The 13,298-nt window shown below is 42.6% G+C and overlaps 1 protein-coding gene across 2 annotated transcripts; it reads left to right on the top strand.

Moving 5' to 3' along the window:
- Positions 1-15: 15 nt before the first annotated feature.
- Positions 16-13,298, top strand: smarcal1 (SWI/SNF related, matrix associated, actin dependent regulator of chromatin, subfamily a-like 1). Of its 2 annotated transcripts, XM_030427472.1 has the most exons (17): positions 20-793; positions 880-1,219; positions 2,164-2,214; positions 2,319-2,579; positions 2,681-2,731; positions 2,837-3,020; positions 3,214-3,364; positions 5,657-5,818; positions 5,965-6,030; positions 7,437-7,577; positions 8,315-8,533; positions 9,541-9,611; positions 9,772-9,874; positions 11,195-11,377; positions 12,295-12,395; positions 12,528-12,624; positions 12,800-13,298. In XM_030427472.1, exons 1-17 carry the CDS (start codon positions 428-430, stop codon positions 12,992-12,994), a joined length of 2,742 nt encoding a protein of 913 aa, XP_030283332.1. In that variant the 5' UTR covers positions 20-427; the 3' UTR covers positions 12,995-13,298. The 2 variants fall into 2 exon arrangements, 1 of the variants encoding a protein (XP_030283332.1); XR_003985083.1 differs by lacking the exon at positions 12,800-13,298 and having other exon boundaries at positions 16-793; positions 9,772-9,873; positions 11,193-11,377; positions 12,528-12,564.

Genomic DNA, 13,298 nt, shown 5'->3' with positions numbered 1-13,298 from the left:
CACCTCCATGTGCCTGCTTGTTTTTCTACGTCACTTCCTGCGCGGTAGATACCGAAACGAGAAGCAGCCCACCAGTCAGCAGACTGTCAACTAGCTAACGTTGGGTGTTAGTACAAACCTTACAATCTTTGCCGTCCGGAGATCATAACATTGATCATCTGCTGTTACACGTATGACTGCTGGAGTTTGTTTTAAACCACCGAGAAGCTGTCGATATATTTTGTTGAAGTTTAACTGTTGCCGCCGACGTTAGCAACATTAGCTTAATCTGTTAGCAGCGCAAGTTTCCAAACTCTTGCGGTCGATGATGGTCCAGATGGGTGTGCCAGGCTCACTTGTCTGCAGGTAACAAGATGTTTTACCAGGTCTAAGTGTTATCTGATTTTGTGGAATCACAAGTTAGCGAGTTAGCGTTAGTTGCTGCATCATGTCTAATCAGCTGACTGCAGAGCAACAGCGGATAATTGAGGAAAACAGACGGAAGGCCTTAGAGAGAAGAGCCCAAAGACTTGGACAGACTACCAGCAGCAATAAGCAGATATCAGTTGGTTTCAGCGGTACTTCAGTGCAGGTACAGCCTCCTAAACACAGCGTTAACTCAGAGGCTGCAACCCTAGCTCAACACAGAGGGACACACAGCTCAGCTGCTGCACCAAAACCTTTTGTTCCAACTTTCAAAAAAGGCTCACAGAGCTTTTTAAACCAAAATCAAGACCCAAAGAATCAGCAGTTATCTAGTACTGGCAACCAAATCAACCAAAGTACTCTGTGTAACTCTGCTTCTTCAAGACAGGTGAGATCTGTGCTGTAACATTCATTCATGCACTGTTGGATGAAAATATAGTATTTCCTGATTCCTTGTACCGTACATTCCTGTAGATACAAGTCATCGACCCACTGCCTCAGACAAGGACTCAACATGTGAGCAGCCCTGTCTTGTCCAGCGGAGGAAGCTTTGGTGCAAAGCCAGCTCATCCCAAGTCTAACTTCACGTCCAGCAGCTCTGGCTTGTTCTACAAGCAAACTCCTAAACCTGCTCAAAGTCCTGTGGCACAGCTTCCCTCCAACTCATCAACTCTGAACGCCGTCGCTGCAAAAAAGCCGGCCATCTCTGTAAGAGGGAAATGTGTGGCTCACACAGAGGACCGCTTCAGAATAGAAGTGGGATACCACGCAGAGCTGATTGCGGTTTTTAAATCCATCCCCTCGAAGAACTATGGTGAGTGTCTGCCAGTGCAACAATGCCTTTTCTGCACATGAGCAACACAAATACATTTTCAACCTGTGGGGAACACTGGTGTTAAATCCTAACTATATTTTAACTGCAAATCAGCGACGTGTTTCTTTTGTTGAGAGATTACTTGCATATCTTCCATCAGTGTAAGCACATGCAGTACAGGAATGTTAAACTCAACAGTGTAGGAGTACTGACCTACTGTATTGTCTTCTGTTGAAACACATACTGCATTTTTTAAAAAAGTATTACCCAACCTTATTACCACAATGCATCTGTGCACATAGTCAGGAGAAGCTGCAATGCCAACTCAGCACGTTAAAAGCAATATACAGGGTATGTACGGGTGCTGGGGAAAAAAACAAAACGCTTACATTTTCATTTTAGGTGTTTTCAAGGATTGAAAAGTGCTTGGATTTTGGATAAAGTGCTTTAAACTGCTTTAAATCATAAGTGCAGCACTTTGAGACTAAATGGCTATATGTTGGTTCAGCTAGGATGCAGAATGCCACGTCTACTTACAGATACATTTAGAAACATGACATTTTTTTGATGTTTTCCTTTTAACATGTCATCTCTTGGGAGAATGTTATTACAGAACATAATTTTGGTTGTTTAAAGCAAAATCTGATTTAATTTGATGAAGTGAAAATAATCATTTGAGCTTATTTATGCACTGTGTATAAATATGGAATTAACCACAGCTGCAAAGCGATAGAAAGCCGAAAAACGTCACATGAAAAGTGCTTAGATATGCTAAGTGTAGGGACCCTGAGTAAGCACTGCTCTGACCAAAGCTTTAAAACTCTCCCCTGTAGAAGAAGTCATAAACAAATGCTACACAAAATGATGTTTCTCTGTGCCTTATGTCTGGTTTGGTTTATTCATGTTAATACTGTCGTTTGGAATAATATTCTGTTTTGCCTCAGACCCTGCCACAAAAATGTGGAACTTCAGCCTGGAGGACTATCGTCAGCTAAGTATGAAGTCTTTTCTCAGACGTCGCCTAAAACAAAGCAGTGGAAGTGTATCTGTTTCCTTTGGGCTTCTGCTGCATCTCCCCTGTCTTGCCTCTGTGTTGCAGTGGAGGAAGCAGCTTCTATCGCCTCCGTGTCTCTGAGGCCTCTGGAGGGGATGGGCGCCGTGGACGTCGCGGCGGCCACCAGTCGAGCCTGCGACGGCGCGGCTCTGGGGGCGCTGCTGAAGCTGTGCAACGGCTGGCAGAAACCTGGAGCTGTTCTGCAGGGCCAGTGCATCCTGGTGTCTCGGACAAAGTTTGAGGTCGATGTCGGCTACAATGCTGACGTCATTGCAGCGTTCAAGCAGATGCCAACAAAGAACTATGGTAACACAATTTTTTTTCGGTCTTCATCACAATCTTTTATCGTACTGTATTTGCATTCCACGCCTTTTGATTTAAGATTGCTTCTCATGTGTCCATACCAGACATGAAAACCAGAAAGTGGAGCTTTTTACTTGAGGATTACAAGAGACTCAGTGAGTAACAACACATTTTCTTTTTTTAGCTGATTTCTCTCTGCGCTCCTGTTTGTGTCTGATACATTTGCCATCTTGTCTGACCGTGCTGTGTTCCATACCCAGTGGATCGCCTCAGCGGGATAGCAGCAGTGGAGGTGGAGCCTCTGCCCAGGGCAGTAGTCCAGGCTTTCTCTGCCAGCTTTGATGGGAGTGAGGCCAAGTCTTTAGACGTCCCTGAGGCAGACCTCTCGAGCATCGACCCCTCGCTCACCTGCAGCCTCATGCCCTTCCAGAGGGAGGGAGTCAAGTAGGTGCCTTTGAACAGCCATTAGTGCTCTCTCTGCATGGTGGGGCCAATAACTCAATACCAGGAGACAGCTATTCGTCTATAATTTGCTCAGTCTTAAAATGAAGAGATACTTTTATTCCAAGTTTTTCGAAGGGTTGAAACAGTGTGACTTCTTCTCACTCTCTTGCTTTATTTTGATGTTTCGGTGTAGTTTTGCAGTGTCTAAACAAGGCCGCCTCCTCCTGGCTGATGACATGGGCCTGGGAAAGACTGTGCAGGCCATCTGCATAGCAGCCTACTACAGGAACGAGTGGCCCTTGCTGGTGGTTGCTCCCTCCTCTGTGCGATTTACCTGGGCTGAGGTAAAAAAAAAAAAAAAAAAACGTCCAGCAAAACACCTTTGTTCATTAAAGTTTGGTGCCTAGAAGAAAAATGGTTCATTACTTAGCAGGTGTTAAGAGTTTATCACGTTGTTTCCAGTTAATGGTGTGATTATCAGTCTGCATTAAGTCAGCAGGCACCCTCTTAATAATATCCTTGTAGTCTCCTTCGACAAAAGCTCCATCCTGCACTTTATAGCGCTGGTTTCTGCACTAGGCTCTCTGCATTCGAGGACTGCTAATACCTTTCTCCAAGGACTGCTTGCACTCTGTTAGGTACTTTATCTTCACTAGGGGAGATGGCAGGATTAAATGTCATGCTTCCATTTCGTTCTCTCGTGGGTGCAGATGATAATTTGAATTCTGAAGCATTGATTTATGGGGGAGATGCTGATGCAGTTTGTTTATTTGGCTACATTTCTAAATTCTGTTGTTCATAAAGGTCTCCTTCACCTGACAGTAAAAGCTTGATCTATATATTTTTGTGACCTTTGCATTAGGGTTGGTACGATCCTAGCATTGGAAATGCCTCCATGATGGCTTAAAACGCTGGAGTCTATGCACTGATCGGACACCACATGGATAATGAAATAATTTTCATTTTTGGGGGAACTTGTCCTTTTAACCTGAGCCAGGCCATTCGGGATTTGCAGCAATCATATGGCATCCATACGGGGTCAGTAGTATACGGATGTAAAGGAAAAAATAGTTAAATTAAAAATTAATTGATTGTTTTTTTTTTACGCACTGGTGTCTGATTGGTACGTAGTATTGGCTGATGAACAAATTCAGGTACTGGAATTGCTCTCAGAAAGGTAAAAATGGCAACGGAACATCTCTACTTTGCATATTATTTTAGACAATCTGTTTGGTTTTGCCTTTGACTAAAACAGTAGACTGGACATGTGTGAGAAAGAGGGGAGTTGACATGCAGCAAAGACTCCCAGCTGACGTTGAACATGAGTCACTGTAATTACATGGTACACGTCTGAGGCCTCTATGACGTCCCCACGCCTGACGATGAACGAAATGTTTGTCCCTCTCTTTCCTTGTTTCAATTCTCCAAATGCAATACTATGTCATTTCGGAGTTCATCTCAGGTGTCGCGTTTTTTTTCTCAGGGTGTCTCATATTCTGTCACATCTATTCTCTTTTCCTCTGCCTAACTGGCAGCAGCATCGTCAGGCTGCACTAGCGGCACATTTTGAGAAGAGCTTTACTCGGCCTTCTGTCTGTTGACAAGACAAGACGGTCTGTTCTCTAAATAGATATCTTGGATCAAACGCAGCCAGCCCCCCAATCAGGAGTTGGAATCTCAGAGGAGAGTTTAGTCATAGGATGTCGTCCCCATTAAAGGACACTTACTCTGTCTGGCCCGGCTCTTATCTGCTCTCTGCATTTGGCCAGATCTGCTGCAAAACATGGGCGCTCGCACTTCATGAGTTTCAGCTGGGTTGACAGGCGAATGGAAAGCTAGTAAGTGAATCGTCAAACATTTGGGCCAATGTTTTTTTTTTTTCTAATCACATGATTGACTGATTATAAATGGAAACACTGAATAGTAGTAACAATTAAAGCTGCAGTAGGCAAAACCCTGTCAGAACCATAACCTTCCACTCTCTGCCAAACCCGTCCCGCCAAACCTACAAGTTCGACTGGCAGCAGAAGGAGTCAGTTATTTCTAGTGAAACTTCACTTCTCATTATGGTCTGCTCTCAACAGCATGAGCCTCGCTGAGACCTCTGTCCCTTCACTGCAAGTTGTCTTTTAGATAACGCCCCTCCAGCACTCTGCCGCCTCCAGGGCAGAGTGCTCCAGGCTTCAGAGGCAGCTATTATGCTGTCTCACAAGGAGATGAGAGGCGAGGAACACATACCACACAAACGCACCGCTGTTCCCCTGGAAAAGTTATATCCCATTGCCAGTGTCCACCTGAAGGGACATTGGTAGAAAAGGAGTGGGAACGCCCCCTATGGGAAATAACTTGTTATTGGCTGAAGTTTCATCTCGGGCGTGATTTCTAAAGCCTAAAAAGGAGCCAAGAGGAGATGCTCTTTAGTTTTCTCTCAGACTACTCGAATTACAATATGCAGATATGTTATCATGGAATTTTTGCTCATTGACGCCCAAAAATACTGCTGACCCCAGCTTTTTTAGTAACATTCAAACCAGCTGTCTTGAGTCTGGATTTATTCCCAGTAGTGGGGAACAGTAGAGCCTGAAAACAATGCAGTTATTCTGAGGAGTTCACTCTGCGAGTATCTCTGCCTGCAGGCCTTCAGACGCTGGCTCCCCTCCCTGAGTCCTGACAGCATCAACGTGGTGGTGAAGGCCAAAGACAACCTGCGCTCTGGTTTGGTCAACATTGTCAGCTACGACCTGCTGAGCAGGATGGACAAGCAGCAGCCAGGAAACCCCTTCAGTGTCCTCATCATGGTGAGCTGTGCTGTAATTACAGATGGCTGTTGAAAATTTATGTTAACTGTTTGGTTCCTGAATCTTTTTTTGTGTCAATGTGTTTTCATTTATCTTAATTTGTCAAAAACTGAAAACAAAATGTTTGGTTTTGTCACTGTGTGCAGGATGAGTCTCACTTCCTGAAGAACATAAAGACGGCTCGTTGTAAAGCAGCCTTGCCTCTGCTGAAGGTGCCTTTTCTTCTTCTTCCTCTCTGTAGTTGAATGTTTTATTTGGATGAATAATTTTTGTATCATACATCAAAGAGATTTTCACTTGTTAGTGGCGTTCTCTGGCTCTCTGCAGGATTTCTCAAAAATATCCCCAGAAACAGAATAAAGAAGAGCTATTAAAGGTTTAAGAAAGTAAAATTGAACCAGATAATTTATTAAAATGTTCCGTCACATAGACCCCAGGCCTGTTGAATGATTGACTACATTTTCACAGATGCAGATTTTTTTATTTTTTTTTGATCCTCAACAACAATGGCTGAGTCTGGTTTAATAAATCCTTTTCACAGCAGACATTTTGACTTGTCATGACAGAAAAAGAACAGGTGAGATACATTTCATTAACAAATGGCTCAGTTCCTACACTTGTTCCAGTGAACCAGCATGCACAGTACCAGGATTGCGGTGGTGGGAACAGTGCGTTGGAAAATAGATCAGCATTGGCAGAGGGTTGCTCCCTCTTAGGGAATAATCTTTCTGTGAATTCTAACACTGCACATTAGTTCCCATGAATGCTAGTTCTATCTAGATTATTTTGATAATGATATGTACACCACTTGCAGGTTCTGATAGGAACCCAGGACTAACACAATCCTCTGTGTGACATCATTGTTTGTAGATGTAAAGTGCATTAGTATCTCAGGTCATTTTTTTTTTGCCAGTCTAGCGCAAAGCATGATGGAATATAATACTTGATTAGTGACCATCGGATAGACAATACTTTTAAAGATGCATTGTGGGAAACTTTGAGTCAACTATATAGGGTATAATAATTCCCACTACACATTGAGCTAGCATATACAGTGTATATGGGCCACTAAATAGTGTGTAGTGTGTGATTTCGGACACAGCCATAGTCTGTGCAGTATGTGAATGCAAACATGACGTGGACACTTTAACCTACGCAGGATCGATATCACACGTTGTTGCGTTTTGTAGTGTGTCAACCGAAAATCTTAACACAATGCAAGTGCGAGTTGCAGTCAAAAAAATGTAAACTTTTTTTTTCACATCAAAAAATCTGTTTCTTTACACGACAAAAAACCTTTTCTTTCTCCACATATGGTCCAAAACATTTTCTTTTCACCGTTCAGAAATGTTCCAACACTGGAAGCCCCACCCCAAAAGTAGAGCCCCTCAAGCAGGGACTGTTGGGGGTACAATAATGTCACATGAACTTAATTGATATTCTGGTTCCTCCAAAGGTTCCTAGTCGGTGCAGAAAGTTCCTGTGGTAAAGACACCGCTATAGAGTGACAACTCAGCTGACACACTGCAGGAATTGGCTCATGGGTGGCTTTAATTTCTCGCTCTGTCATTTAGACTCCCACAGCAGCGCTCTAATCGGAGTTGTTTTTCATCCTCAGGCCGCAAAGAGAGTGATTCTTCTGTCTGGGACCCCTGCCATGTCCAGACCCTCGGAGCTCTACACTCAGATTCTGGCAGTCAGACCCACACTCTTCCCTCGCTTCCACGAGTTTGGGATGCGCTACTGCGCCGCCAAACAGGTAGCTTAGCTCGAGAAGCCTCATCTGTCTAATTTTTATTGTGATACTTAATACTGTTGAGCTGGAATTCCAGGATGCCACAGAGACGGCGTAGAGACGGCGTTCAGTGTGGGATTAGCAATTATTTACTCTGCATCAATTGCATTTTACAGTCTGCAGTTTCTTGAAGGTCTGCCCACGACAATCAGATTATAAAAGTGGAGTTGGTGCACTTTAAAGCCGGCACACGTCAGTAAACAGAGCGTACATTAACTGATGACGTTTTTAGGTGCCAGCAGATTCCTCTACAGTGATTTATTTGTCTCACCTCCTTTTGTTTCTCCACTGTTTCCACTTAATCTCTTTGATTAATTTTAGTGGGTTCAAGTAGGGAACAGCTACGTGATTTAAAGGCCAATTACATCCTTAATTTGGTCATGATGACTCATTTTAAAGATTGTGGAGATTTAGCACTGCTCTGTAAAACTTGGCTTCATCACCACGGAAATTTGCATAACGCAGCTCCTGCATCCTGATCAAGACTCGGACCAGCTGGAGTTTCAGCAGTTGTGACAGATGTTTTACTCCTGTGGCTGAAAGTGAGCTGTCTTTATAGTTAGTCTGGCTTGACTTGCATGCAAACTAATCCTGCGTATGATTAAAAGGCTACCCGCTCTTGAAGTCTTCTGTCTCTCGATTCCTCCTCTATTCTTGTCTTAATTTCCTTCACCTTGTCCTCCTCCGCCCCCCTCCTCTAGATGACCTGGGGCTGGGACTACTCGGGCTCGTCTAACCTTGGGGAGCTGAAGCTGCTGCTGGAGGAGTGTCTGATGCTGCGCCGCCTCAAGTCTGAAGTCCTCTCGCAGCTTCCCGCTAAACAACGCAAGGTCGTCACAGTGACTATAGACGGCATCAACACTCGCATAAAAGCCGCTCTGTCAGCTGCTGCCAAACAGCTGAGCAAGGGGCATCGCAACGTAAGTCACAAGTGTTTCCCACAGTCCAGGGAAAGGGAAGCATTTTTTTTTTTTGTATTAATGCAAAATTTAACTCTTTAAATCTTTGCCTTATTTGCCAGAGGTTGCCTGATTTTCAAGAAATTTCTCAAGACAAAATGGTCAACATGGAAAAACATTGGATTTGTTTGTTTTTTAATCTCATCAGTGATGGAAATGAAATATTAGTTTCTTAACATAATGTAAAATAAAGTAATCCCAATATATTTTCTATCAATTTGAGAAGTTTTAAGCTTACTTTGCCGATTATCGGGATACTATCGTCATTTTTAAATATCTGGTTTTAGAAGGTGCTGTTATTGGAAAAAGATGGTCTGCAGCCCTGCTGTGCTTTATTGATCCTGTTTTTCATCTCGATGCTCCATGGGCATATAAAAACAGAAAATTAGCTTCTCTCCCATGTTTTGCCATGGAATTTTTATATGTGCCTCTAATTCAGGAAACTAAAAGAAATTGTGTGGAAAGGAGGCATACGGATGACATGAGAGTCTGAATTGGGACTTTATGTCAAGTCAAAAAGATTTGAAAGACCAAATTTTGACACTTCATATCAATTATATACAATAGGTTATCGATACAGTATTTTGTAAATATGTTTATAGATCCCTCCGCATTCCCCAAGTTCTCCTTTTTCCTGAAAATAACACTATGTTCTAGCTGAAATGGAGTGTTTGATTAAAAAGGCATTTGTAGTTAAGAAGAAAACATTTAACTGAAGAACCTGAGCTGTTCTGTCCTCTTCACACGAGTCCTCTCAGGCCTCAAACACACACGAGTGCTTTTAAACCAACCCAGAATCCTCCAGCGAGCTTCATATTAAGAGTTCTTGTACACTCCGGTGGGAGTGAGTCGCTGAGCTTGATTGTTCATAATCACACTGCTCCTTAGAGTAATGGCAGTCTTATCAGAGCATCAAACAGAGTCTAGTGTCGCTTCTTATCTTGCGCTGGTCCTTATCCCTTTTTCAGAAAATGGAAGAGAAGGAAGCCCTCCTAGTCTTTTATAACCACACAGCTGAAGCCAAACTGCAAGCCATCATGTGAGTACAAGACCCTCTTTATGGTGGGGGGGATCAGTAAGTCGAATCAGCTTAAATATGATGAGGGCTGAGATTGAAATGTAAAATTAATCAGAGTCTTTTGTCAGACCATTGTGATTGCTCTGGATGTTTGAGATAACTGTGTTTCTGTCACTGCCAGGGAGTACATCACAGACATGCTCGAGGGCGGGAGGGAGAAGTTCCTCGTGTTCGCCCATCACAAGTTAGTCCTGGATCATATCACCTGCGAACTGGGAAAAAAGGTGAGTATAATGTTACAGATCCAAGACTTGTGAGCAAAGAAATGTAACTTTGACATAAAAGGGTGCATTTTGACCACCACCGGAGCGATTCTTTCGTGGGAGTGAAAGTCGGCTTGTAGGTCAGCGCTCATCAGTGTCTGCAGGGACTGAGTGTGGGCAGCGCTGAGTACATCTGAGGTTAGCACTTCTACTGTATGACCTAAGTTTTATAAGGAAGTGTTGTCGGATTGATTTGCTGATTTGTATTGGCCTGAAACCATAACCTGTGTCTAAAAGAGAGTTAGCTTAGGGTTAGTTGTGTAGAAAATGGCACAGAAATGAAGATTTTCCTTAAACCTCTGGGGTCTGTGGGCGTTCACTCAGTGTTTTTTATATCTTCTTAAATAAACTTTACAAACACAGCTAAGCAAATAGGAAAATGCCTCAATTTAAGTTCATGCCATACATCGTCAGAAAGCTTTAGATTCTCCTGATTCTGTTCATGCAAACCATTTCAAGTTAAAACCACATCAGCAAGCTAAGGTCAACAAACAAGCTAACAAACTACTACTATGGCAAACAAGTGATCCTGTAGACATGTGCGCCACTCCCTCCTCTTTCTCCTCTTTCTCCTCTCTCCTGAGCCACTTACAACCAGCCTCCGGATGATTGATGCATCCTGTGGCCAATGAGATTTCAAATCCAGCAATATATAGTTTATTACAGTTTTTAAAGCCATACATATGGAAATTATGCAAGTTAACATAGTTATACGTGTTCTGTTCTTTGAATATGCCGTTTTTCCACCCGAGCACTAGTTTTTGAATATTTATGCATATTATGGTTAGTGTTAATAAGGATATAAAGAATTATAATGATTTTTTGCCCCTCTCAGGCAGGGCTTTTTTCAGTGGTATTGTTATTAAATTTGGACTTTAAGACCACGTAAGAGTAGATGATGTGGACGAATTGTGTTTTCCAGCAAATAGGGGATTTTTGCACTTAGGCACAAAAAATAAATAAATAATTCAAAGCACTCAAACTCCTATAGATTAATGACAGAAGCACTTACAGAAAGAGCCCAGAACCATCACTGTAAACATTACATGTACTAATTTACTTTGGTCTACACTGGGATGGTGGTCTGGATGATTTTGCATATATTTGGAGGAAAGGTAACAGGTAATTGCATGTTAGATGTTACACATGTGTTACATATCAACATAGCACCCATTTGTCCTAGAGCTATATGTAAAGAGAGTGTTGTTTTGTGCTCTAAACAGGGTTAGGTTCACAAAAGCAAAATGGTAAAAAATAATCGTACAACGATTTCTTCTACAGAATGTCGGTTACATCCGGATAGACGGTAGCACTCCATCAGCTGAGCGGCAGCAGCTCTGTGACAAGTTCCAGTTCTCGACCAAAACCTGCGTGGCTGTGCTGTCTATCACTGCAGCTAACATGGGTCTCACCCTGCACTCTGCTGACCTGGTGATCTTCGCTGAGCTCTTCTGGAACCCCGGGGTAAGCCAATGGAACATTGTCACAAGAAAAATAAATTTACTCAAATGTGACTACTTCGATAGGAACACGCCGTATTTTGGAGGACTTTTCGGAGCCCAACTCATATCTTTTAGCTGCTTTTATGTCAGTTTTGGTCTTCCAGTCCTGAACCAAAGAGAGCTTAAATAAGTATGAAGAGGATGGCCAGAAACACAAGTTTGCTCAGAGTCTCAGTCTTCTAATTATGTAAACTAGCCATCTATTATAAAACAGACAGGTCCAGTTCTTCTTGGTAGTTAATTTTCCAGGTCCTCTGGGGTTAGGGCACACATTTTTGGAACCATGAAGTCCTCTACTGCACAACTGCAGCGGTAGAGAAATGTGAAAAAGTTATCCCTGCCAGAAGGCAGAAAGAGAGGGGCTGAGAGGAAGACTGTACTGTCCGTGGTCGTACACATAAATTGGGATTGAATTTTACTTTTTTTGGCACTATAATGGTGTTTTAGGGGAAGGCATTACGCAGAAAATCCAATTTTATGCAAGGAATATCTCCACCTTATGTCTGTCAGGGGAGGCTGTCCACACTCCTACGCCCTCTTCATGCCAGCAGTGTTACCAGTGACAAAGATGTGACACAGATCACAGTACAGACAAAAAGGAAGATCTAAAAGGAGTAAAAAAAAAAAAGCTGAATTCCTGTACTGAACCTGACATCAGTAACTACAGCTTTGCTTCGAGAAGGAATCTTAATGGTGCTTTAATGTCAGCTGTTGGCAGCCGAATTATAAGGTTGAACAATGAATTTGAATTTAAATATTTTTTCTCTAGTGGTTGTCGACCTTCAGCGGTTACTACAGCTGAATGAAGGCAGGAAACATTTGGGCGATATGAAGAAAAAAACTCAAGTACTCTTTTATTTCTGTACTTTTGTTCTGCAGGTTCTCATCCAGGCAGAGGACAGGGTGCACCGTATCGGACAAACTAGCAATGTGAACATTCACTACCTGGTTGCAAAGGGATCTGCTGATGATCACCTCTGGTATGTGTCAGTCAGTGGGCAGTGACCCTGATTAAACTCGTAATCAAACTGTTATAAGTCTTATTCCTGCTGCACACATCAGTCTAAAGTAAAAAACCTTGGTATAATATGTCTACGTATGTATTGATTCAGGCCAATGATCCAGGAAAAAATGAATGTCTTGGAGCAGGTTGGTCTGTCTGAGTCAAACCTCTCAGACAAAGCAGTGAACAGCAGCTTCCACTCTAAGGTAAAGCCTGTGTTTGTATATAAAAATATACGCTGTATAATCCTCTTGACAGTTTTTTAATAGCGTTGACACATTTACATGAGGCCACGCAGCACGACAGAGCTAATGTTGCTGAATTAAAAAATGAGTCTGTATATCCAGTGACGTTTCCTGGTTATTTGGATTTTCTTTTCAGGACCCAAACCAGAGGAGCATCATGGAGATGTTCCAGAGATCTTTCACCGCGGAAGATGACATGGACGAAGCCATCCTACTGGAGGCTGCAAACGACTGGGAGGACACGCCCCCTGAAAACAGCTTGCGTCAACACCGCAGCGCGGTCGGACAAAGCCCCAGCAAAAGGAGCATTAAAGACTTTTTCAGCAGATGACTTGGAAACTTATTCGAGGAACAGTTCACCCAAAAATGAAAATGCAGTCTTTTGTAGGTCAGACAACATTTTGCCCAACTTTCCGTCCGCATGAGGGTGAAGTTTGATTTTGGGTGAACTTTTCCCTTTGAATATCATTTTGATTTGCTCATTGAAACACTTCCGCTACAAGTTTTCAGCTCATCATGACAGACGTGAACTTATGAATAAATGCTTGTTATTTTAATAGATATAAATAACACTTGACTGACAAAACTTTATATTTTTTGCTAATAAGAGAAAATAAATAAATGAATGGTGACCA

This window comes from Sparus aurata, chromosome 9 (genome assembly GCF_900880675.1).
Source record: "Sparus aurata chromosome 9, fSpaAur1.1, whole genome shotgun sequence".
Classification (NCBI taxonomy): Eukaryota; Metazoa; Chordata; class Actinopteri; order Spariformes; family Sparidae; genus Sparus; species Sparus aurata.
This window is presented reverse-complemented; position numbering and strand designations above follow the sequence as displayed.